The sequence below is a fragment of the Idiotropiscis lumnitzeri genome, chromosome 9 (genome assembly GCF_059441095.1).
Source record: "Idiotropiscis lumnitzeri isolate Australia: NSW breed Sydney's pygmy pipehorse chromosome 9, RoL_Ilum_1.0, whole genome shotgun sequence".
Lineage (NCBI taxonomy): Eukaryota > Metazoa > Chordata > Actinopteri > Syngnathiformes > Syngnathidae > Idiotropiscis > Idiotropiscis lumnitzeri.
Genome location: NC_142399.1, coordinates 1,908,700 through 1,933,658, shown reverse-complemented (window position 1 = coordinate 1,933,658; position 24,959 = coordinate 1,908,700). Strand labels below are relative to the sequence as shown.

The window sequence follows — 24,959 nt, the reverse complement described above, 5'->3', positions numbered from 1 at the left end:
AAATCGTTTGACTGTGAGTTACGCCCCGGCTTGCTTGAATTGCACACGTTGACACTGAAAAACATACGCTCTCGTTATATCATCTTTCATTCAACTCAACCGTCTGTTTGCCAGTTTAACATGTTGGGCAAAAGAAGGCAACTGGCGGTGAGTGAGGTTCTTCGCAGAGGGGATGCTGCAGAGTGAGTGTGAGCGTACGATGGGCCCACTCTGGCAGCTTAATCTTATCCGTGACAGGTCAGTGTCTCGGAGAAAGCCGGCAATCAATGCTCTTTCACCACCAGACTAAATATCATAAGCGCCGACATCACTCATCTTCACATCTTGGCAAATCCCGATTGATTGCAGCACTTTCACACCACTGCGCGGACGAGGGAGTGCTGCGAGTTGAGCGCTTTGAAATCCGATGCTACACTTTTGCAAAAAGAAAAACCCAGTGGGAAGATCTGTCAGCAGAAGCCCTCACTTAATGAGCTGCCTCAAAACAGGTGACTGGGGCAAATGTGAGACGGCTTATCACGTTGTTAAAATGAACTTTCCACTCCGGGAAGAACGGTGTTGCGAGGGACTCGGATTGTTATTCCTCCGGGCAGGACAGCACAGGATGCTGATGCCGGCACATGAAGGACATCGCGGAACAGTCAAAACAAAACAGAGCCCGGGAAGCAAAAAATGTGGCGGCCCGGCATTGATTGAGAAACAGCATGCATGTCAGCTTAACAGCTCAACTTCACAGGAGGTCCATCAAAAAAAAAAAAGGGAACTCTTTCCTAAAACGTGGCAGGACTCAGCGATCGTCGTGTATGGACGATGCGCCTCAGGACAACGAATTGTGCTGAGTGAGTCCGACTCCAGATGGGTGAGTCCTTTTCTAAACGTAATAAAATGTTGGAGAGCCTCATTTGGAATTCTTGGTGTTGCGGAGATTTCAAAGTATCTGCAATGCAATTACATTGTGCAGAGTCCGGCAAATGGTGAGCTCGATGAACGACACAGACGCGGCGGAAGCTCACACGGAAGGAAAAATAACGAGTTTGAAGTCTTCCTCAGCGCATGCCAACGCGTCGCAACTCGGACGCAGCAGAAACCTGCGCGCGAAATCAAAAGTCCTTCCAGACTGAGTTACTGCCGCCGCCGAATAAAAGTTGACCCAAGATGATGCCAATTCATCGCATTGACGATCATTAAACGGAGACTGCGATCCTGAATGAACTCCGAATAATCGTTTGTCTCACACCTCTTACATTATCATTTTCCAGTCCTTTTGGGAAAAAAATACTCACCCGTCTCATCAAACATTTTGATTTGAATTTAAGAGCAATCGGACAAACAAAAGTAATGTGACATCCAACATTTGACATGGTCACGCTGTCCGCACCCCTCCAGGGACCCCTCCGGCGATCAGGAAGCAGACTTGCATCGCAATTACAATCGTTCCCGCATGCAACATGATTTCAAACTTTGTCGCCCCAACACAGTCGCAGCAGAATTGAAACGACTTGCTTGCGTGAGATCAACGTTAGCGTCTGAAGAGCAACAAAGCTCAGATTTTACCCAACCGGTGTGGATATTCGGTGTGCGCAGACATCCCTCACCGTTTTGTCCTCGTCCGGTGCATTTAGCTACGCAGAGATGCCAAGTCGGCCTCACCGTCCGTCTCGGACGTTCACGCAAGCATCCAAACATTGAAAAGCACGCTCACACCCGTCGCCCAACTCGCAAGCCGCCGTCGCCAGTCCGACTGGCTCGAAAATTGATGGCTTGATGTTGAAGAGCAAAGAAAGTTTCCGACTTTAAGAGTTGAAAATGGTTGAAGCCGCGTGAACAGGAAACAGATTTGAGAGATGCAAGATTGAAAACAGACAACCAAAACAAAAAAATAATCAGATGCAGTGTGCAGGGAAGTTGAACGGCATCCTCAACTAAATTATTTCTGACACCTGCTGATTTTCCAAAGTCGCCGCTACAACCAAAACGGGTCACGGGTAACATCGGATAAAAATGTCAACATTCTGAAATCGATGCGTCAACTTTTAATGTCTATTGCCTCAAATTATTCAACGATGATTTGCGTCCGGTGGTGAACGTGTTAACGCTCCAAACAATGTCCAAGGACTCTTGAATTCCTCATCTGATAAGCTATCAAGAGTTATTGCGGCGTGCAAGACGAGGCAGCAGGCACACTCAATGTTAAAACGGTTCAAAAGTCCTCCAAAAAAAAAAAATGGAAATAAAAATAAAAAAACACCCCCTGGATTGAAAATACAGTAATAAGTATATTGTTGTCGTGTCGTGATTATTCACACGCTTCGTAAAAAGTCATCGTCTGTGTGTGGTTAGCATGTGGTGCATCCATGTCACTATCTCTGCGTCAACCCCAGAAAAAAAAGAAATAAAATAAAAATCTCTGCGCCAACCGAAAAAAATAAACAAATAAAAATATCTGCGTCAACAAAAAAAAATAAAAAATGTAATAAAAATATCTGTGCCAACCCAAAAAATAAAATAAAATAAAAATCTCTGCGCCAACCCCCCCAAAAAAAAGAAAAAAAACCCCACCTTGGCTCGATTTCAGTTTCCTTGGCTTGATCGACACTTCCTAGCTCAATGAAAGGAATCTCCTTGAGTTGAGTCAAGCTCCAGTTCCAGCTTGGAAGTCAAATGACGATTTTTTTTTTGTATGAATGTTACGGCCAAAACAAAGCCCGTTAATTTTGACTCCTTCCCTGCTCCTTTTTAGACTTACAGAATGCGAGTGTTTTGTTTTTTGGGGGAATATTTCTACTGTGGACTTTTGTTCTGTTTTGTGTGTATTTTTTATTTATTTTTTTTGATAATTTCAACAACTACAATCACAAGCGAGTCAAAGGATTTCACAAGCCCAGCTTGCAAACATGAACGACAACCTTAGCTCATTTTTAATTCCAAGATTACAACTTGGACCCTGCACACAAAACAAAGGCGCATAAATTGGTGTGAGATTTTGTCCGCTGTCACTTTTATGCGTCATGCTAGCACGAGAGCAACATTAAATGTTCTAAGAATACTTGTCGCTCCTTTACGCAACAGAAGGACGGCCACTTCACTCGACCGCCTCAACTAGTGTTGTTTTTTGTTTTTTGTTTTTACATACACTGCCACAGCTCAAGTGAGAGTTTTCAAGTCCCTGAATGGGTTCATTCGGATTGTGATTTGAAGCCGAGGTCCAATTCACTGAGCAATAAAAGACGAAAACGTAAAGAACACGCACAGCGGCCCCGTTGCCAGTTACTGCAAATGCCTTCGCGATGCTCGTTTTGCTCGCAAACTCGCCGCCGTCTAAAAACTCGCCTTTCAGCGGAAATCGGAAGAAAACAGGACGTGACAGCAAATCGCTTCTTCCGCCGCTTTCAATAATGGCTCAATTGTAGCACTTTTGTTTGTGTTGCTTTACGTTTGCTTGTTTTTCGCCAAGGTTACGTTGGATCGCGACAGGTACATTGTTGGTGTTGCTCCTCTACCTTTGTTGCACCAAGAAAAAGTGGTCAGATCTTGTCAGGTCAGCAAGTTGTCGCCAGGTCAATAGTCCGCACTCAGCGATGAGAGAAAAACCTGTAAAAAAATGAAATGAAATAAATAAATAAATATAAATAAGAGAAGCTCCTACAGCATCCAGCAAGAAAATGGTGAGGGTGAGACGCGATCACGCCTACTGGCTATTATTTGAGACAAAAACAATTTGCCGTCATGTCTGTGACGTGACAGGAGATCACAGGGTTTCTTGACAGGACTCCAGTGGTCACCGTTATAATGGCGGAAAGAGCAAAACATGTTGACGCAGAGAATTGTTGTCATTTTGCAAGAAAGAAAAGTTGTGTTTTTCTTTCCCAGAATAAAACGATCGGACAAAAAAAGTCTGAATGCTGTTTTGCGTGCAAACGGCGAGTGCACCACCTCTGGGAGTGGTTCGGTGCCTTGCTCAAGGGCACCACAACAGTCGTCACCAAGCGGACTAGAATTGCTTAAACAACAATTTTTAAAACTCTCATCACTTTTATCCCCTCGTTTTAAATTAGAATTTCTTTTTCAAGATTACATTTTTATCATTGTCATGATAAGAAATCCTCATCTTTTAATGTTCTACGTTTATTCCTATCACGTGATACGTGTCATTTGTCGATTATTTTTTCTTTTTTTCAATGCGCACAATTGTCAAAGTAGTTAAAGGTGACAGAGGCCCGCTTGAATTTATGTTACGTCTCACTCCATTTTCGCCCCCAGGTCAGCTTGCCATCCTCGTAAGAGGTTTACAAGTGGAAGACGCAACGAAAGCACCCTGCGGGGGTGTCATCTTTTCACCCCTGCCGACGAGGTCGTGCAAAAAAGTCATCTTGAACTTAACATTCTCAATGGGAGATCAAAAAAAAAAAAAAAAGCGGTTCAATCACAAAAATCAATGAGCGTTTGTGTTTTTAATACTTTTTTTTTTATAATTCAGAGACTTGAGTTTGTCTGATGACAATGTGTAGTTGTTGTTATTACCTTTTGAAATGATTTCTATTTGTTAGAGCAGGCCTACCTAAAAAAATCTTTCAACTCCATTTGCCTGCCTTTTCCTCAAACGTAATGAAGAGACGATGAAAGTGAAAGCGCTATCATGATCTCCACCCACTCAGCATCACGTCAAGTACTTCACATTTGAGGCAACTCCTCCAAGCAGGCAGGCAAGTCAACATTTACGTGAGTGCATGGAGGCAAGACCACTGCGGACACTTGAAGGAGGAAACAACTGCTTTTTTTTTTTTTTTTTTTTTGCTACAGCTTGGAAAATTACATTAAAAAAAAAATGCTTTTTAAATTTTTTTTAGATTTGTAAACATCTGTTTTAATCTTTGATTTTACAAATGACCCCCCAGGTGCTCTGGGTTGCGTTTGCGTTGTCCGGCATCCTCTGTGTGACCTCCTATGAGGCGTTCAAGTGTCCGCAAATCTGCCACTGCACGGCCTCCAGCTTTCAATGCAGCAATGCCACTCAGATGGCTTCGGAGAATGACGCCACATCCATGTGAGTATCTCTATTTGTGTCTACGTTCTCCGCTTCTTAATCTTGTATTAATGTCACGTTTGGCACAATGTGCAAAACAAGGACGTAACTGCGGAGTTAACGCTCTCCTTTCTTACATATTTAACAGAGTTCTCAAACATCTGGATCTTGAAGAACTTCCGACACATGCATTCAAAGAACTGATCAACATAAAAGCAATGTAAGTTCTTGCATACAAAATATTCAAGTCGATATCTTCTTACGGTGAATTAATTTGTGCTAAAGTCAATGATTGTAGCAAGAATAAAAGTTGGTCCCGACACCTCAGATCATGTGAAAAATGAACAACAGACTAGGCACAAGTGGCAGGAATACGTTGGCTTTTTTTCCCTAAAAATATTAACATGAAATTGTGATTGCCATTGCACAAAACATTTACTCTTTTGCTTTGATCATTTTTGCGCGTGAATGCAGTTGTGGTATTTTTTGGCTTCTTCTACATTTTAATGTTTTTGTTTTATTATGCTAAAAAAAAAAAAAAGAAGAAAAAAAGTATTAGGGCTGAGCGATTAATCAAAATTCAATTATGAATGCATTCTAAGATTACAAAATTGGCTAATCATAAAACAATTATTTTATAAATATTATATATTTCAAACATACTCATTTTACAATTTATATGTGCCAGTAATTGTTTCAATGTATGACTAGAATTGTGTTACAGATTTAGTGTCGCTTTTCAAACTGTTATTAATAAACGAAACGAAATTAACAACATTAGAAATCCCCAAAACGCCCATTATTGCAAAATATCAATATTTATTGTAATTGTAATTATGTCATTATATATCATAGCCATATTTAATTTTCTTATAATTCACAAAATGTCAAATGTTTTGACTGGAAGAAAATTCTATTCTATTCAGTCAACGTGAAACGCGAAGGATTCATTTTGAACACCCGTTTAAGTTGTTTGCCTGATGAAGGGTGACGGATGCATACGTCAAAAATGACCTCGCCATGTTCACAAAACTCAAATGAGAATATACAACATGGTGCAAAATCGCAGTTGGTAACTGCATGCGGCTGTGAAATCACATCCTAGAGAAAAAAAAAGGTTCATTAATCATTTTTGAGTATTTTTTTGTACAAAATCAGGAAGTGAGCTGCCGAGAAGGGGAGGCGATCAAGCGTGACAATTTCGTCTCTTTAAAGCCACTTTCACATCAATGATGACGACATTTTATTTGAAAGTTTTTTTATGCTGCAAATAAAGATTGCTAAATATTTCTGCGATCCCCCAAGAAGAAACAAGAAGGGTTCTACTGCGGCCGCAAAGTTTTCTTTGACAGCAGCAACATTTCAAATGGCATTCGGTGCAATCTCGGAAGGAAGGACAGTTTGGAAATAAATTTCACGGTCACTTGACGGTGGAAGCACAGCAACCCAAGAAACCAAATCAAAAGAGAGAAAAGAGGACAGTCACGCTTCTATCACCAAACAAAAAACTCAGGGACACTTCCAGAAGTTTGTTTGCCTTTCGGTGTCTTTGTTTAGACGACACTCTTAAACATTCTTGGCCTAGATCGGACGTCTTGCAAACGACTTCCCGGGCGATGATTAACGTGAACGGCAACACTTTCACAATGATCAGATTTGTTCTTATTACATGTATGCACTCATTCAATCTTTTTCCGCTTATCCGCCGGGGGCACGAGAGCATCCCAAGAACAAACACAACGTTCTATCGCTGGTGAGCTTGTTTTACAACAAGTGGTCCTTGAGGGCGACATTTTGGTGACCTTTGGCCTAGATGTTTCCAAACGCTACGTTAAAATGAGCGTAAGACAAAATGAAACGTGTTTGTGGAACAGAACAAAACTTTGTGGCATGAAATTTATTATTCCAAGATTTCTTTGTGGCAAATCTTTTTCCAGATACGTTTTGTAAACTTTGTGGACTCAAGACACTTAAACATGAGATGCTTCATTTGTTTCTTCTCTTACAATCTTTGACTCGACTTGGGGTGAACGTGTGTGTGTGTGTGTGTGTGTGTGTGTGTGTGCGCGCCACAGTCTGATTTACTACAGCACCGCGACCCGGATACAAACGCACGCCTTCCTGTCCATCCATGGCTTGAGAGAAATGTATGTAGAAACAAAATGTTTATGTTGATGAAAGTTGTTTATTTCAGCTACACAGAATGAGTTCATCAATCACACTTTTCTCCAAAAGTTCTGGAATAGCGAGGCCCATTTCAGTCCTTTTGCAAAAGACAGAAAATATTTGGGGTTTGATATCAAATAATACGAGACAAATGATCAACATTTCAGCTTTGATTATCCAGATATTTATCGATGAATTTGGTACGAAACTTAGACGATAGCAACTGGCCCAAATCTGTCGCGACACGTTTTTCCCTTCAGTAAAATGTTTTTATTTTATTCCAAATAACAAATACTGACGTGTGCCCAATCTAAATGTAAATTATCTGAAAAAAAAAAAGCAAAAATGTGGATTTTTTTTTTTTTTTTTTTATTCAAGTCAAAACGTCCCAGAAAAAGGAAATTGGCCTCACCGTTGCAATTATTTTGGAGGGGAGAGAACATAACGGCTCACGCTTCAGCTGAAGTACCATGCAAAAGTCCTCTTCAAAGAATGTTAGTGGTTTGTTTCTTTTATTCATTTTTCAAAGTAGTCATTTGACATCCGTCAAAAGTTTGGACACACATTCGAGTGCTACTGAATGAGAAAGTGCGGCCAAACTGAAAATGAACAATTTGCAAGATTGTGCAAGAAGCGCCTTTCATGACTGTGACGCGTCGCTGCGTCAATTTGTTGCTGGCTTGTGAACCACAACAGCTTTAACCAGAATGTTTTGTCTTCCTGCAGCACTCTTAAAAACATGAAAAATCTGAGGACAATTGAAAGGGGGGCCTTCACTGACCTGCCTAATCTGAATTATTTGTAAGTCGTTTCCTCTTTTGGATAATTGCATTTTATTTTCTTCATCGTCCAGCGACAGGATTTTGTTTTTCAGTATTGATGTGAGCCTCTCGACTGTGAAGTGGAAATTTCAATTTCAGGACCTCCGAGATCCTCCGTACGAACATCAAAACATTAAGTTCAGCGTAGTCATCGACATTTAAAGATATTTAGTTGAAGTAGAAACATGGAAATTAGAATAAAGCATTAAAGTGGTTTCTTGCCAGAGAAAATGTGTGACGATGACGGCGATGGCAAGAGCGACAAAAATAAACGAAAATGTTCACGTACTGCGCTGCACCAGCAACGAACGTCATCGAAAGGGTAACGCAAAAAAGTCACAACATTTTTCGCAGGTGCATCTTTGGCACCGGCGTGATGCACTTCCCAGACTTATCCACAATATCCTCCTTGGCCTTTCCATTCAGCCTGTAAGTAATCCAAAATGAAAATTAAGAATGAGAGTTTTTTTTTTTTTTCTTGTATCGCACCGAATGTCTCAATGCCACTAACATCCGCGCAACTCCGACTCAGTTCTCAAACTGCGTTAACGTATCGGACTAATTAGGAAAAAAAACTTGCGGTTTGATCTCATTTTTCAGAAAAATGCAAGCAAACATGGCCATCGAAAATATTCCCGCCAATTCCTTCAATGGCATGACCAAGACGGCCAGTGATATGTGAGTTCAACTTTGTCTTAGCATTTTATCAAAAGAGAATCCGATTATTATTTTATTTTTTTTGTGATGTTTATTTGGCTTCTCAAATGCGCTTCTGCAACCGAACGTTGACCACTGGATTTGTTGACCTTGACAGAAGCCTGATCGGAAGCGGTTTCAAGGAAATCAACCCGCATGCGTTCAATGGAACCTTCATCAGAACTCTGTAAGTCTTTCGTCGGGGATTTTTTCATTTTTTTATTAGAAATTTGCATTTAAAACTAATTATAAATGAGAGCAGTATGTTTCTGATTTTAATCGCGCTCTCTTTCTAATCCTGAAATAGAGCAAACAAATGTGATGCAAGACTAAACAAAGACTGCATGTTTTTTTTTTCCCGCCCTTGCACACACTGATAGATGTTGATGTCTCGATGGCGTTAAGGCTGCAGCCAACAAGGAATTCTTGTTGCACACACAAAGAAATGAAGCGGAAAAGTCGAATCGCCAAAAACTTGGACAATTCGCACTTCAGCCTAAATGTGCTGCAAAATATGCCTCGGAACCCAAAATAAATGAAGAAATGTTTTTGAACATGTTAATTATAATATATCCTACTATGAAAAAAATTTTTAAAAAGCTTCATTTATCTGATTTATTTTTATTTTTTTGGGGGGCAAAATGGCCGCCCCTGAGGTTGATAAAAACGGGTGCACTTTTCGGCTTAATTCATGTTGCACGAACGCAATATTGATCAGAACATTGTGTTTAGACTCGTGGGGCTGCATAGAACACATTTTGGAAAGACATTTTTTTACTTGACTTCCCCTAAAGAAGAGAATTACTTTAACAATAAAAAATATATATATAATAATAAAAAAACAAAAATGAAAACGGAGCTCAGAGTGTTTTCTTGTACTGCCTGCCAACAAGTGTTGCAGACTGGATGTTAATCAACTTTGGACATTGCACTGTAAATCAAAACTATTCGATTAACTTTCAAATGCCAACCTTAAATGTTGCTGGTTTTCTTCATTTGCAGCGATTTAAGACACAACAGACATCTGTGCAACATTCCAGAAGACGCCTTCGAGGGAGCCTTGGGGCCGCTTTATCTGTGAGTTTTAACAACACATTCATTTCAGAAGATTTTTAACAAAACCAACAAAGTCATTTTTTCAGCGGCGGAATCACCAATTTTCATCTTTTGAATTTAGCATTGAACACCGACTTTTCAAATCTGATCAAGATGGCAATCATAAAGCCCCAGAGAGCATATGAGTCAGTCTCAGGGGCCAAATGCGTTCGCTCATCCAAAGCCATGATTAAGCGATAACATATTCCTCTAATAGGGACCGGGAGTGTATTGCAAGCCAAGTGACTTGAGTTTGTGCCGGCTGAGGTGTAATCAAGGCGATAGTTGGCGTAACTTGTTCTTCATGCGTACGCGTCTGTGTGTGATTCAGGGATGTGTCCTCCACAGCTCTAACCTCCCTCCCCCGAAAAGGCTTGGAGCAGGTAAAGCGCCTGAAAGCCAAATCTGCTTTTGCTCTGAAGCGCCTTCCTCCATTAGACAGTCTGGTTGAGCTGGGAGTCGCCGAGCTGACGTACGCCAGCCAGTGCTGTGCTTTCCACTTGTGGTACAGCAAACACAGGTAAATAATGGCCTCTGACGGATGCAAGATGAAATCAAAAGTTGGATATGAAGAAAAAGGAACACCGGCTTTTATATTTACAGACAAGAGGCCCTCAAGAAACCGTCACCGTTTTGTGAATCCATCCGCGCGTAAGTTATGAAATGCTGAGTTGCCTTCACTTACTCCACTAATAATATGAAAAGAAATAATAATAGAATCATTTGTTTGGGAAATATTTTGTCTTAAAAACATTCGACAAATTCATACCATTGGAAAGGCTTTCCCAATTAAATGTCGCCCCGTTTCTAAAGAATGTGAATTTGTGGACGTCAAATGTGACAAATCATCAGAACTCGTGCAAAACTGATTTTTATAATACTTCTACTTTTTGACACTAGTTTCTGTACCACCACTTAAGGAACGAGTAAACGTCCAAATGTCACCTGATAGGAACGAGACAAATGTGGCAAATTTCACAATTTAGAATTTTATTCTCATCAGTCAATTGCTTGGGTTGTGTTGGGGAACATTTCTGTTGGCACCTCCTCCTCATCTCATAAGACGTCTCGTCAGACGGCGCTACAGGAAGTTTTTCTCCTCAATGTTCGTTCTGCCGGTAATGGTCACTCTAGCGCAAACGGCACAAGCAAGCTGACCCCGACGCTGTTCAGTTGGGTCAAAGGTCAAGACGGTTGCCAGGTCACTCCATTCTTTCGGCCACCAAATTCCGCCGGTTGCATTTGACTCGTTCCGAGACGTGGGGGTAGCGCATCCGCCTCGCGGTTCGGAGATGCTCAATCATCCAGGTCAAGGTGATCAACACTCTTTTGTTGAAGTTTCTCCAAAAGGCTTCTTCCGTTCTGAACTTTTGGTGTTTGACTTCTTTAGGAAAAATGTGCTCGTTGCACGCTGATGTCCATGAGGCAAGTCATTCAACTTTTTGTCGTTTCTTTTTGGGTTCTCCAGAACTTTTGGGCGAGGCACTGACCTCTACAACAACCATCCACAACTGGAACATTTTTGTCCGAGCCACGCCGGCATCCAGTGCACGCCTGAGCAAGATCCTTTTAACCCCTGCGAGGACCTCCTCGGTCCCATCCTGGGCAACGTCACCTGGATCATCGCCTTTTTCACCATCGTTGCCAACCTCACCGTGCTGCTCATCCTACTTTTTACCAGTCGCAAGTTAACCATCTCCCGCTTTCTCATCTGTAACCTGGCCCTGGCAGACCTGTGCATGGGCTTTTACTTGATGCTCATCGCCCGCACGGACTGCCAGTCTCGCCACGAGTACTACAACCACGCCACGGAATGGCAGACGGGCCCGGGATGCGACATGTCGGGCTTCCTGACCATGTTCTCCAGCGAGCTCTCGGTTTATACGCTCACGGTGATCAGCTTTGAGCGCTGGTACACCATCATCAACGCCATGGACCTAAACAAGAGGTTGGCCATGCGCCACGTGGTGGCCATCATGGTGGCGGGTTGGGTCTTCTCCCTGCTCGTGGCTCTGCTGCCCCTAGTGGGCGTGAGTAGCTACAGCAAAGTGAGCGTCTGTCTCCCGATGGATATCGAGACGCTGGCTTCGCAGGCGTACGTGATGATCGTGCTGTCGCTGAACGTTGTGGCATTTGTGGGGGTGTGTTTCTGCTACGTGTGCATCTACCAGAGCGTCCGCAAGCCGGCGCCCGCCAATCACTACAATGACGCAAAGCTCGCCAAGCGCATGGCCGTGCTCATTTTCACCGACTTCCTTTGCATGGCGCCCATCTCCTTCTTCGCAATCTCCGCCACCTTGCACATGCCCCTCATCACCATGTCTCACTCCAAAATCCTCCTCATCATTTTTTATCCCATCAACTCTCTCTGCAACCCTTTCCTGTACACCATCTTCACTCGGGGCTTCAGGAAAGAAGTGCGTCTGCTGCTCCGACGATGGGGGAGTACTCTTGTCGCATTTAAAGCCAAAGGTCCACAGCTCCCAACTTATTTGCATCCGAATAATGCCCAGCAAGAAACTACGCTTTAGCTTCTCCGCTAATCACTCCAATGAGGTTGTCGCCAAGAGAAAGGCAAGATCAGTCGTGAACTAGAAGGGCCTTTCTTCAAACGCTTGGCTCAGGATGGAGAAAGGTCCTGCATGTGCTATTTTTTTTTTTTTTTTTACAAATACATTGAAAATGTCCTGCAATTGGCTGTGCTAGTCGAGCGTACTGTTCCCCAAGTCAACTGAGAGACTCCAGTTCACCCACGAGCCTCAAGAGGATAAGCCCGCCGTGTAATTCGATTTGGCCCGCGAGGCGATACCAAATGATTACTATGCCATTTTACATTATATATGATAATAGTCATTTTAAAAACTAAACATTGTATTGCAGTAATAAAACCACTTGTAAAAAATTTCAATTAAAAAAAAAAATATCAGCATTTATATTGTTTTTAGAAAATTGCAGCTTTGTTCAAGTTTGACTTTTCGGCTCACTGTGCATTTGAGTTTGACACCCCTGCTGGTTGAGTGGACATGTTTCCGTGTGTATAGTATTTGTGGATGTGTACCATACTGTAGTAATACATGTACAACGTAGCGTTAACTAAAGAGGAAAACTCTGAAAACCAAACGCAATCCTGATGCTGGTTGACGTCCGAGTTGTTCTAATTGTGCATTTGTGTGAGCAGCTGCAACTTAAGAACGCATCTCATGTGTGGTGACCTCAACATGAACAACCTTCCTGGTTCGATGGTTATCGTCACGAGATGTCCTAATAGTTGACTAAAGTTTAACTGAAATATTGAGGGGCATCGCAAACTGAGCCCCAAAACCGTTTTGTGTGTGTTCGACTCAATCGGGGGAATTTGAGGAGAATGCAAATTTCACGATTATTTTTCTGGTAACATTTTTTGTTTGGTTTCACTTTCAGCTTAATGTGATATTTTTAGAGAACCGTCCAAGCTTCTCATAACTATTCACAGTTTATTCTACATGCCTTCAAGGAGTCGTGAATGGTTTGAATGTATTCAATTTAAGAAAACAATGAAAAAAAAAAAAAAGTTTCTCTTGCATGTTTTTTTTCTTCATGTCGCCACTGTATTTTTCTGGTATATAATTCTACTGCAATTAAGTGTTCAAATGCAGTCCCAGCTAGAGAGCCATCATGACATAACCATGACAACCGAGTCCCATTTTCAAGGTTTATTCTTCTTGTTCATTATAATCACTGTAAATGCATTTGAGGAGAAACAAAAAAAATAAAAATAAATAAACATTGAAACAAGAAATGCACATCAGTAACACACCACAGGCTAAACACAAAGTAGGTTTTGTTTGAACACTTTTTCTTCAGACAAAATACCAAACGTAAATTCACACATTGTGAAATAAAATTGCGTTGACAAGCAAACTAAAGTCACTTTCTGTGTTGATCCTTCTTTATGATGCGATGACGCTAAAATAGAAATGTCTATTTTTGCATCGTGTCCTCTGTCGTAATTGTTTTTTGGTCACCATAAGAAGCAGACCCTACCATTGATTGGTGACCAATTCGGTACGCGTCACGTCTCGGCAAAAGTCAATTGGGACAAGACGCCACAAACCGGTACAGAAGACGGGAGGATTATGAAGTAGCAGCGCATTACCATTCGGCTTCGCCCACAGCTTGAGAAAAGACGTAATCGCGGCCAGCATAACACATGACTCCATCTTTCAAATGGAACTTCCAGCGGTTCTTACTCCGGTGAATCTGCAAGCGGGTGAACAACACCAAAACATTGCAATGTTAAGAATCAAAGCTGAGAATTGTCATTGGCTGAAAGACACACGTCGGACGTACTTTGTCATATTGACAAACGATGACGTTTTCCGAGTCAAAGAGATCTGGGATGTCTTGTTCAAACACATCGTCACCAGAATTCAATGGATCCTGTTCGACACAAAGACAGACTTTCACTCCAACAATTTCATGAACCATCTTCTTAAATGTTGACTTTTTACATGAATTCACTGGCCACAAGATTAGGAACACAAGCAAACTAAAATCCACAAAAAAAAAAACTGACATAAATTGGCTTGTACTGTGGTCTGTTTTGATGAAGATCTGAGAAATAGAACAGCCAGTTTGAAATCTGGATAGTTACATTGCACGGTACATTTTTCTTTTTACGCTGCACATTTACCATGATGCTCAATAAAATAAATGTGGGCAATATACAGTATTTGTTTCATTCGACGTGCTAGTTGGCAGGCCGCTTTTCAAGCTACAGTGCATCGGTAGCATCCGACGGCAGGCTGGAAGATGATGCGTATAAAACGGAACCCGTACCTCATCTTCGACTTGTTCAGGCTCCTCAACTCCTTCACCGCCACTACTGGAGGAGCTGCCGTTCCCATCGAGGCTCCCTCCTCCTTCTTGCAGAGCCTTGAGGGCCTCGGCATTGATCATCCCCAGGAAATCGTCCCCCTCCAGTGGCACGGCTTCCTCTTCCAAATCAGAATTGTCGGCCATCCCATCCAGCTGGACGATGTCCGATAGTTCATTGTAGTTGTAGTCCAGATCCAGCTTGAATGCAAAAGTAAGGATGGTCAAAAAGAAGAGAAGCTTTAAATGTACAAAATAGACGTAGAACATGAACAACAAAGTTGGAAATCTAGAAGCCGTGAAAAAGTTAATTGCCAGGTGAAAAGTCTTAATTCGCATCTTTTGATCTTTTTTTTAAATTGTGCCAGAAGATAAATTATCCAATTTCTCTTTACTGGTTTAAAAATGAAACTCATTCACTACCAGGCAAGTATATAAAAAAAAAAAAAAGGATTTCTGATGTCTTTAGCCGTCAAAGCCACTAAATGAGTTAATGCATCTTTTTTTTTTTATCCATCCAGCAACATTTTGTGACAGGCAGAACAATGAAATGCTCTTCCACTAGGTGGCAACCTGTGTTTCAATTATTCCGATACTTTCTGTGACATTTTATTTGGCGCCATCGCGTGACTTGGCTCTATAAAAGGTGGGAAATATTGTCATATAACGCAAAGTGTGCATTGCAAACTAATGAACACAGTAGATGATTCTGCTACAAAAAAATTAAAATAGTGCGCCTGCTTGATGTGCAATGAAATGTGTTAAAGACTTTTCTTCTCCAACTTTGTTCTGGATTAAAATTACCCCAAGAATGGAGTCAGGCTGGTCGTAAGATTTGGTGCGAGCCAAGTTTCTCGCCCTGGCTGCTTTTTCTCGCTCCTCTTCAATGACCACTTTGAGGATGTCGTCAATGTCGCTGCTCTTAAACTGAGCGGCGTCCGTCAAAACTTCTTCACTGCCGATCTGGAAGTCAAACAAGTGACTGACGTCGGAGCCTTTTCCGCTAAGGTCCACAGGACGGGCCTTCAACTCTCCCTCTTGACCGGTCGGCGCACATTCCGGCTCTGGAGACGAAGATAGCTCAATTTGTGGATACTCGGGCAGTGGCTTTTGCTGGGGAAGGTTGCTCTCCTGACCGGAGGGAGGGGAGGACTCAAGCGGTGGCGACGAGCTGACCGGGGGCGGCGACGGTTGGCGAGGAATCGTTTCACTGGGTTGTAATGAAGCCGGCGGAGGAACAGGAGGTTCTATTCGCTCAGTGACAGTCGGCGGAGGTTGCGATAAGGTTTGATGACCTGCTGGGGCCTGAGTGACTACAACTGGAACGTTAACTTTGTAAAGTTGACCTTGGAATAAAAAAAAAAAAAAGGAGAGAAAAGTCAGACCAAACGGCATTTGTTTGGATTTCTTCTTTGTTTTAATTCAATGAATCACTGAAGTTATATCGAATCAATTATTCACTAAAATAAGAATTATAAATCGCTGGAGTTGGGTGGCACCCTCATACCTCCAAATTAATACATTTTCAGAAAATGTCATGCGTGTTCAACCATTAACATTGCATCATCAAAGACGGCAAGCCTTTTTCCAACACTTCAGAATAAATTGGCCAAAATATAGATTTGTGAAAAAACAATGAAATTCCCAAAATCGCAACCGCGGCATCATAACGGTTCTATTTGAGTGTGACTTGTAAGGGATACTCGCCATCGTGTGACCTTTAGGAGTGTTTCCATTTAAAGGTCGAGATATGACAAGTCATCTCCTACCAGAAGCTGTTTGTAGAGTGACTCCAGCCGGTATCTGCACCGGGTAAGATAGGCCAGCGGGAAGTGAGAAGGTAGCAAGCGTCTCCGAGTTGTTCTGCAATTGAACATTTTGTCGAGGTGGCTGGAAAGAGACACAGACGGAGATTATAGCACATTGGCTGCCCGGGGGTCGCCGCCCCACTATTTGAGAAGCATATAGTTTTGCGTTCAAAACATACTTGCCTGCACCGGAAAATTGCGAACATTCTGACTCGCGGGCATCATAACTGACGCTGTAAGACACAAGAAAACCGCTGACACAACGCAATCCACGTCACCATGGAAACGATTTTGACTTCATCTTTGTGCTACTTGCGAGTGGCGCATCATTGCGGCTGTAGTTTGGCGGAAGCTGCAGCACAAAGTTTGAAGCGTCGACGCTGTTCTTCCTGAAATCCTCCATCGCTTTCGACTCCATCATTTTTGTCTCCCAAAGCTGGGTAGCGCAAGAAGCAGAAAGTCAAGCATTTGTCAACGACGGCGTAAATCCAACCGGGCATTGACTTGCGTGTCGTAAATCATCCAAGACGCCGTCGTCAAGGCCCTCATCCAAGAAGAGCTCCCTCAAACTCTCGACCACATCGTCCATTATTGACAAATAGAGCTTGACCTGCAATCAATTACCAGAAAACATCATCAAGATGAGCCACATCACAAGCGACAATCAAGAGAATGCGCAATTCATCATTTTAAATCATTCGGGCTGTGTCATGACGCATATGAACTCTTTAGGCCTTAAAGCGCTTGTTGGGGAAAACACTTTTTCCCTCAATGCAATGAATCTATATTCTCGAAAGCCATTCATCATAGGCTAGATTTGTGCAGAAGGCCAAACATGACAAACTGCCCAAGAAAAAAAAAAGAAGGCTTTAAAGCACAATTTAGGTAGCAAATTTGCTTGAAAATTAAGTTTTGACAACCGCTCCTTTTCATACTTCACAGTAAAAAAAACAAAAACCAAAAACCAGCAGCTCTTACCACCACAGAGCCCGAGTTGGTCATCATGACGGAAGGCTGAAGAAGAAAAGCAGCTGCAACACACTTTCATCAGAATTAAAATGCTGCACAGTCACTTGCAGGTGTTTGTAATCAACCCCCAATGAGGAGCTCTGATTGGACTTGAGTTGGGATGGAGATTCTTTACTTTTGGATTTCCTTGTTTGCTTTTACTTCAAATACCGCCTTAGAAGTCATTTCTGCCCATAAAATCCCTCAGAATCCATGAGAGTTAGTAGCTGATAAATTCAGGCAATAATAAAAATAAACAAGACAGATGGACAGAGTACATTTGATTGAATCAAAATTGAACGACTGTTACTTGTATTGTCAAAAATGGCTTCCTTTTGGGATGTGAAAAGCGATGAAATGACTTTTTCAGCAACGTGTTACAGCAGACTTTGTTCAGTTCAAAGCTTTTTTTTTTTTTTTTGCGTTCCACCTTTTGTTTTGTGTCAACTGGAACTTTGTGAGGGCTTATCTTATCTCGAGGAGCCATTCAAGGCTTCGCCAGTACGTCACTGACGGCGCTGTGGTGCCGCCTGTCACAAACACCAAAGCAGGAAACACTTTGACCTTAAGATACGATTCTCGTGCGCGAGATGGATCACTTGCAGAATGCACAACCAAGTTCTTTGTGCACCAAAGGTTGGGCAAAAGTGACACAGAAGTGTTCAGTTTTGCTGAAGAAGTCCAAAGAGCAGAAGGCCACATTTTGTTCACATGAAATAATCGGAACATGCATCATTAATCACAAACAAAAAGAACAGCTATGAGGTTTATTTTTTTATTTGACTTTGGTAGGACATGATTTGGGTAGCACAAAGGTGTTATCAGTCAGAATTGAAGGCCTTTGAGTTCACGGCGACCGGGCCGAACAGTCAAATAATAAGCATAAGTTTGGATTCAATGAAATGAAAACATTCCACCAGAAATGAACCTTGATAAACATTTAAAGGCCAACGGAAGGTAAGCAGCACAAGGGATGAGATGGTGTTGGATGGGGTTTTTTTTTAATGTCTTGGCAGCAAGTTAAATAGTTTATGCACAATTTAAGACCGTGAGTGTAAGTCTACGTTTTTGCAGCAGCAGTACAACACAAAGACATTACGATGCATCAAAAAAAAAAAAAACAGTTTGCCAATTGCTTGCGTCAACACACTTGTGACACTTTCACTGTGTTTGTTCGTTTGGCAGCATTTAAGACCAATATAAAAAAAAAATATCCAACAAGTTATTTGTCATTGGCACTAAAACGCATTTGAGTTCAATCAAACTACAGACAAAAAGAAACAGCTGTTTGCGTTATTGTGATTATGTCACTCTTGAACATTTTCATTCTTCTGGATGATGATGTCAATTATTTGCCGTATTCTCGTGCAAGTTCATTGACCGACTTGTGATCCGAACAACGTGGAATGACTGAGATGCAAGGAACACGATTATTAACATCTAACCATCTTGAATTCAAGTGTGCAAAACGAGGCGGAATTGCAAACCCGACGGAAATCTACTTATCCCAAACGGCAAACGCTGCTCATTCATCGTAATCTCAGCCTGTTCATTTTTTTTTTTTAGGCTGCAAATGAATCTGGAGGGAAGTGCAGAAGAGACAAATGCAAGCCTTCGGACAGTTCTCAAACATTTGTTAGTTGACGTTTAACAATCGCATGTAAAGTGCAAGTGTTAGGATACGAATGCATACAGTCTTAAAAGACGTCATCTTCATGAGCGATACTGGCAAGACCAAGAAATGGCAAGTTTAGATGAGTATGACAAAATAAGTCCCTTGTCACCCGTTTCAGTTCATATTTATTTTTATTTTTTTTAAGGAGTTTCTCTGAGCGTCACTGTGTCATACAGCCCGATTCCTTCTTTGTCTCAATTTCAATCCATTTCTTCTCCACTTCCACCTGCAAAAAAAAAAAAGAACACAAATTGGTTTGATGCTATTGAAGCCTCTGAGCAAATGTTTCTAACGGGTCAATTTATAGTTTTGCAACTTTTGTCTTGCCTGACAATGATAGCGTGTCCAGCTGGTCACGTGTTTCTGTGGCTGGATGTCATTGACCGTGCCCAGCGACTTGACGGTCGTCTGCGACACGACGGCGCCCGTAATCTCACATTCCATCGTGATAAAAGGATACCAGTCCCGCGGGATTTCCTGATCAGACCCCAACTCCAGTTTGCAGGAGAATGAATGAGGGTGGTCGATGGCTGCGAGGGAATAAACTAAAGATTAGTCATTGGCATTATTTATAATTTGCTAATTATATTCTTTGAGGACATCCGGAAAAATTGTAGCCAACCACTCACATCCTTTGGAACAAACCTCCAGTGTAATAGTTTCAATAATTATTTCCATTGCATTTATATGAGCCAAGCAGATTAATGTTTACCATCAACATTTTAATTGGAGTGCGTTGAGATTAATTCTATCACTTGATGGCAGCTTCGCACGCATGTGCGTTACCTGCGTTCTTTGCCGGGAGCCTGTCAATCTTCCAGACGACCGCAGAATAGACGTTCTCGTACTTGACGCTGCCGACCGACACCTGCATGACGGGCTGAGACTGTGCGGTGCTGAAAGAGCCCAAACAGGCATTTCTGTTCATACGGGCCTTCAGCGACCTCTGGCGCAGCAGCGCCGCCGTTTGCGTCACTTTGACCCAGTCGCCCGGCACCGGCACGCGCACTTCCACATTCTCACACAGCGGATACGTGTCCGATACGCCCATGGTGGAGAGGAATGTTCCAGACATATTAAGAAAGGCCTGCAGCTCCACGTAGGCACCTTGAACCGTGACCACAGATTTGATGGAGAAAGGAATTTCCGTGCACCCCAAAAACATCGTCTTGTACCGCATGAGCTCCACCCTACAAGCATCAGGCGGGCAGAACTTTATCAGTCGGGACTTCTGAAACTCGGTCTCATTGACACACTTGTGGAAGTGGCAGTCGGTGATCTCCGTCCACAGCTCACCGCCGTCTTCGGAGCCGTAGCTCGCATTTGAACGCAACAGGCCGAGGTCATTCAGGGCAAGAAAGCAATCGCCGACTCCGTTGAGGAAAGCGAGGCAGTGAATCTGGGTGAAGGCAGTCCGCTCCACGACTGCTCCAAACTTGTCTTGTTGTACCCAAATGTGGTCAGTGATCTGCAGTGACAGCTCCTGCTCTTCATAATTGCGCCTGGGCTGGTGGAGCAAAGGCAGCTTAAAGATTTCCTCCTCCATGGAGACCACTAGGTCCTCCATGTCTTTGTGGACAGTGGAGCCGAACTTGAGAAGTTGCTCGACTTCTGCTTCATGATTCACCTCCAGCTTGGGGTGGAAGCGTTTCTTTTCAGTGTAGGCGAAATGTTCGACTTTCACAGTCAGGACTTTGCGGGGCTCGCTGCAACTTTCCAGCTTGAGTTCCGAAAGCCGACACTGAGGCAGTAGCTGGAACTCTTTGAACGGCTTCTCGAGTCCTTTCTCGTAGTACATCTGCAGCACGCCTCCCGGTAACAATCGGAGGTAGATCGGTCCCCATTGTCTGGAGGACATGCGATTCTTTTTCTCTGGAATCCTGAGCATCACAGGCCAACCATCTCTCCCGTGGCTACGAAACAACCCCCGGGGGGCAAACTGAGAGGGACCCTCACTTATCACCTCACCTTTCAAACAGAGTGGCCGCTCATCTCGCTTGTGTCCTTCTGTCTCTCCGTCGTTGTCCGGGTCTGCTCGGAGGCCTTCGATTTGGTTGCAAACGAAAGACAAAGTGTTCTGGAGGTGATCACGTGGAGGCTCACTGCCATCTTTGGTCCGTATGAAGAAACGTGGTAGACTGTTGTCCGGTTCCGAGTCTGAGGACGAGCTGCCCGCATCGATGTTGTGTCCAGAGGTGTCCCAGAACGGGTTCAAGTGTCCGGCGTTCCCCCGGAAAGCCGGGAAGGGGTTTGGTCCATCTGAGCTAAGACGCAGAGTTTCTGGTGCAGGAGAAGGAAAAGAAACGGGAGACGTGCTGGTGAAGTTCTGGAAGAAGTTGCTTTCCTCCCTGGAGTTGGAGCGAAATGGAGACGTGACGCTCGAAACGCCACTCACGGAGGTGCGAAGGGGCGTGTTCCTCGAAACACATGAACCTCCGCTGACACTCGATTGGCTTTGAGGAGATTCCAGGGAGCTGTTGAAGCTCCACGAAGTGTCTCGGATAGGAGGAAGCACTAATTTGAGACCATTGGGGCGTGGTAGTGCCGCTTTGATACACCCTGGAGACTGGCGGGGCTTCTGTGGGGAGGAAAGCGTTGCGTTGTCATCTTCAAATGTAACCCAGTTCGAGTGATTGGTGGAACACATGGCTGACGGCACGTCAAAAAAAAAAAAAAAAATGTTGCTTTGCTTTGACAACAGTCCGGCGCAGAGAATTTCTTATCTGCAAGAAAGGAAATGACACCAAAGAATTAGAAAATCACAAGAGAAGGATGGAGCAGATTTACAAGCGAGCACAAGTCAACGGCATGGATTGAGATTAAATACGGGACACAAACGCAAAAGTATTTGCACATGTGGTTCTCTCGGTATCGTACTGCGATATTTGGCAGTGAGGTGGCAAGTGATGCATGTCCATTCTCAGGTTGCTTTAGTGCACTGTAACCGTAACGGTTAAAAAAAAAAACAAGTCAAAGTAAAAACTTTGCGTAAGGATGAGTCCGCTCTTGTCATTTGACTTGAATGGGCAAAATTACGGATGGGCGTTCCACTTTAATTGTCAGCTCGGTACAATCAATACACAATTTAGTTGTGGATGGATGGAAGGAAGGACAAAATGCAAATGAATTTAGCTTATATCTTATATTAAATTCAGGCTTTTCCATAAATGTATGCCCTCATCTACATCTCAATGTTTTTCAAGGCAGAACTTCTGCTCACTAAGCAGAACAGAAATGAGAAGCTGCTAAATTTAAAGAGAAAAAAAAAATCATAAATTCCATACATTCCTTTGGGACAAACAGCCATGCACACAGGAAATGGCAATGTGTGCTCTCAGTTGTCTGAACAGTACAACAAATATTGCCTAAAAGCAAGATCTGTTTGGAAAACCCACACCCACAATGTGAGGAACCCATTGTAAATACAGCTACATATTAAATCCAAACTATTTCTGAGTCATATCACAAAAACAAGCTGGAACACAACGCAGACCGCCGGCCAGACAGACCTGACTGAGTCAAATGGGTTGTAAAAAGGCGCCAATCTGTTTTTTAAATAAGCCCACCCCGTTTTTGACATTACAGTCAAAGGTGGGTTCTAAAAAGTAACTAAGAGCATCATGAGCTGATGACGGATGAGCAATTCCAACATGCTCAATCATGCGGCGGGTTAAAGCAAGCCTTTGAAAATACGGTAGGTTCAAATAAGTCGGACATTAATTCTATTCTATGATAGAAACAACAAGAAAAAAATTCTTCTGAAACAACAACCCAATTGGACTTGCATTTGATGGATGTGGACGCGACCACGGTCACTATTATCACGTGCAAAGCTGAGAATGCGATGACCCATTTCCAGAGGCAAAGTGTCGACTCATCAGTCAGCGAGCAGAAGAGAAACTGCTGCTCAGCACACACTGGAAACACAACATGCAACAAGCATCACCAGTTTGCCGTATTTAACGTTCATTCCGTGCACCGCAGCTCTTTCCCACACTCTAATAACCCAAACAGTGGGGAAGAAAATACCTCAAGAATGAGAGTCATTTAGAGCAGTCGTCTTTTTACTTAAACATGACAAGTTTTACCGTTTCACAATAGGAGGAAAAACTGCACTCTAGTCAGATCCAAAAACAAGAGCCGAATATAAGCAATTTGGCCTTCACAACGGCACACACTACAGCATAGCCTATATTTAGGGGTGCTGAAGTACCCCATAATAAATCAAAGCACTCCCAACATTTGAGAGACCTTGACATTTCATTTCCTGTAAATCCAAGCTAGACAAGGTTTACGATCATGTAGTACCTGGTACAAAAAGAATATGTTCACAACAAAAACACAGTAGCCCCTCTTTTGCCTAGAAAGTGTTTTGATCCACCCCATCCCTCCCACATCTTCTCCACTGAGCCGTAGGCAAGTACACAGACTCTTCCAATCACATGAAGGAGTTTGAGTAGGTAGGATTACGTGGCTTAAAAAAGGATATGTGACAAATTTCAAAACATCTACCACTAATAATCAAAACATTATTGTCATTACCTAGTCTCATTTTTGCTGAATGAACCGCAATTGTTTGCTAGGAGTGAGCTGCAATGTTTTCGAGCTATCATCATTGTCCTTTTTTGAATTCCAATTTTTGAAGCACATGTTTGGCATACTAATTTATTAATATTGCAGCTGTCAAAATGGAAGCATTAATTCGAGATTAATTTTAAAAATTGTTTAACACAGTTAAATATTTTAACTCAGTAAATTCAGTTGTGTTTACTTCAAAAATAATTTGCATACTTTGCAAATTCAGCCCCTGCGCTACACTAATGACGTTTTTGGGTTACCACAGTCAGAAGTATGAGATATAGAGCATATGCCAACCACGATATCAAACGTTACATGTTGTGTAGTTTACAACATCATTTTTGTGATTTGGTTGGACTTGAAATTTGGCATCGTAAGGTGAAGAATGTCCCCAGTTATTAGACTGTGCAGGTGTACCTATTGTTGTGACCGCATAGTGTGTTGACGTTGTGAATAAAGTTGGGCAAACGGGATGAAACCTGGCGATGGACAGACGTGAAAATACAGGACAATCTGCACACTTCCCCTCTTCGGAACAAATCCAAGCGGAGCTCCACGACACCGACGCCCGGGTGACGCGAACACGCAGGCCGTTGTCCGGGTTCGCTGCTGAACGCCATTGTTTTGATTCTTCGTGAACTTTACAGTGTGTTCACTCACACACTTTACACACGTTTTCGTAGCAGACAACATTTGACTCCAACCACTGCGTAGCCACGACTGACAACAATCCTTGCAGAAACATTAGCCCAACTTTTACCAAAAACTGAATTTTCTGTGAATTGGGACGTCGCACAAACTAGCATAACTCCACTGAAAAACAGACACGAACGGGGTTGAAGGCAAGACAAACTTACTAATTCACACAGGCAGTTGATTCGTTGGGGTCATCACTTTGAGTTTGATGGACGCCGATGACGGCAGGTCGGTTGATTCTCTTCAAAATGGCAGAGTGAATCTCGGGAGTGTAAACTCTGCCTGACTGTCCTTCGGACAGGACAGGACAGGACACTGCATGAAGGAACAGAGCCGCGGTGCGTTCATGAATGTGGGAAAGGACACACTTCAACTTCTCGGCGTAGTTCGGCCGTCACGACTGAAACGGAACTGAACTGAACTGAACGGAAAATGATTGTAGAATTGGCACAACGTCATATTATTACATAAACGCAACACATTGATGAATAATAGCGCCTTTTCAAATAGTTAAGTAAAATAGTTTGTGTAACTGTGAC

General features: G+C 42.7%; 3 protein-coding genes across 7 annotated transcripts; 1 reads left to right on the top strand and 2 right to left on the bottom strand.

The window, feature by feature from the left end:
- The first annotated feature begins 675 nt into the window (after positions 1-675).
- lhcgr (luteinizing hormone/choriogonadotropin receptor) lies at positions 676-13,710 on the top strand. 4 transcript variants are annotated; one of them, XM_088305603.1, is made up of 12 exons: positions 676-859; positions 4,261-5,044; positions 5,172-5,243; positions 7,099-7,170; positions 7,916-7,990; positions 8,365-8,439; positions 8,611-8,688; positions 8,825-8,893; positions 9,709-9,783; positions 10,133-10,321; positions 10,405-10,452; positions 11,270-13,710. In XM_088305603.1, exons 2-12 carry the CDS (start codon positions 4,884-4,886, stop codon positions 12,330-12,332), a joined length of 1,977 nt encoding a protein of 658 aa, XP_088161729.1. In that variant the 5' UTR covers positions 676-859; positions 4,261-4,883; the 3' UTR covers positions 12,333-13,710. The 4 variants fall into 4 exon arrangements, with proteins under 4 accessions (XP_088161729.1, XP_088161731.1, XP_088161730.1 ...); XM_088305605.1 differs by lacking the exon at positions 7,916-7,990; XM_088305604.1 differs by lacking the exon at positions 676-859 and having other exon boundaries at positions 4,075-5,044.
- gtf2a1l (general transcription factor IIA, 1-like) lies at positions 13,479-17,582 on the bottom strand. 2 transcript variants are annotated; one of them, XM_088305608.1, is made up of 10 exons: positions 17,442-17,582; positions 16,972-17,073; positions 16,776-16,899; positions 16,647-16,696; positions 16,425-16,545; positions 15,792-16,001; positions 15,460-15,719; positions 14,620-14,856; positions 14,131-14,220; positions 13,479-14,040 (listed from the first exon to the last, which is right to left on the bottom strand). In XM_088305608.1, exons 1-10 carry the CDS (start codon positions 17,466-17,468, stop codon positions 13,933-13,935), a joined length of 1,329 nt encoding a protein of 442 aa, XP_088161734.1. In that variant the 5' UTR covers positions 17,469-17,582; the 3' UTR covers positions 13,479-13,932. The 2 variants fall into 2 exon arrangements, with proteins under 2 accessions (XP_088161734.1, XP_088161733.1); XM_088305607.1 differs by having other exon boundaries at positions 15,460-16,001.
- Positions 17,583-18,232: 650 nt separating this feature from the next.
- ston1 (stonin 1) lies at positions 18,233-24,811 on the bottom strand. The gene is made up of 4 exons (XM_088305601.1): positions 24,582-24,811; positions 19,933-21,869; positions 19,474-19,676; positions 18,233-19,372 (listed from the first exon to the last, which is right to left on the bottom strand). The coding sequence occupies exons 2-4, from the start codon at positions 21,791-21,793 to the stop codon at positions 19,307-19,309; spliced, it is 2,130 nt and encodes a 709-aa protein (XP_088161727.1). The 5' UTR covers positions 21,794-21,869; positions 24,582-24,811; the 3' UTR covers positions 18,233-19,306.
- Between the last annotated feature and the right edge of the window lie 148 nt (positions 24,812-24,959).

Bases quoted from the DNA above. Each gene is read 5' to 3' on its own strand.
- ston1 (XM_088305601.1), bottom strand. From the start codon at position 21,793: ATGTGTTCCACCAATCACTCGAACTGGGTTACATTTGAAGATGACAAC. The intron at 19,677-19,932 runs GTAACGCACATG...ATTCCCTCGCAG, and splicing joins GCTCCCGGCAAAGAACGCAG to CCATCGACCACCCTCATTCA. The intron at 19,373-19,473 runs GCAAGACAAAAG...TTTTTTTTGCAG, and splicing joins GGACACGCTATCATTGTCAG to GTGGAAGTGGAGAAGAAATG.
- gtf2a1l (XM_088305607.1), bottom strand. From the start codon at position 17,468: ATGATGACCAACTCGGGCTCTGTGGTG. The intron at 17,074-17,441 runs GTAAGAGCTGCT...AATTGATTGCAG, and splicing joins CCAACTCGGGCTCTGTGGTG to GTCAAGCTCTATTTGTCAAT. The intron at 14,041-14,130 runs GTACGTCCGACG...ACCCGCTTGCAG, and splicing joins TCGTTTGTCAATATGACAAA to ATTCACCGGAGTAAGAACCG.
- lhcgr (XM_088305603.1), top strand. From the start codon at position 4,884: ATGACCCCCCAGGTGCTCTGGGTTGCGTTTGCGTTGTCCGGCATCCTC. The intron at 7,171-7,915 runs GTATGTAGAAAC...GTCTTCCTGCAG, and splicing joins ATCCATGGCTTGAGAGAAAT to CACTCTTAAAAACATGAAAA. The intron at 8,689-8,824 runs GTGAGTTCAACT...TGACCTTGACAG, and splicing joins ACCAAGACGGCCAGTGATAT to AAGCCTGATCGGAAGCGGTT.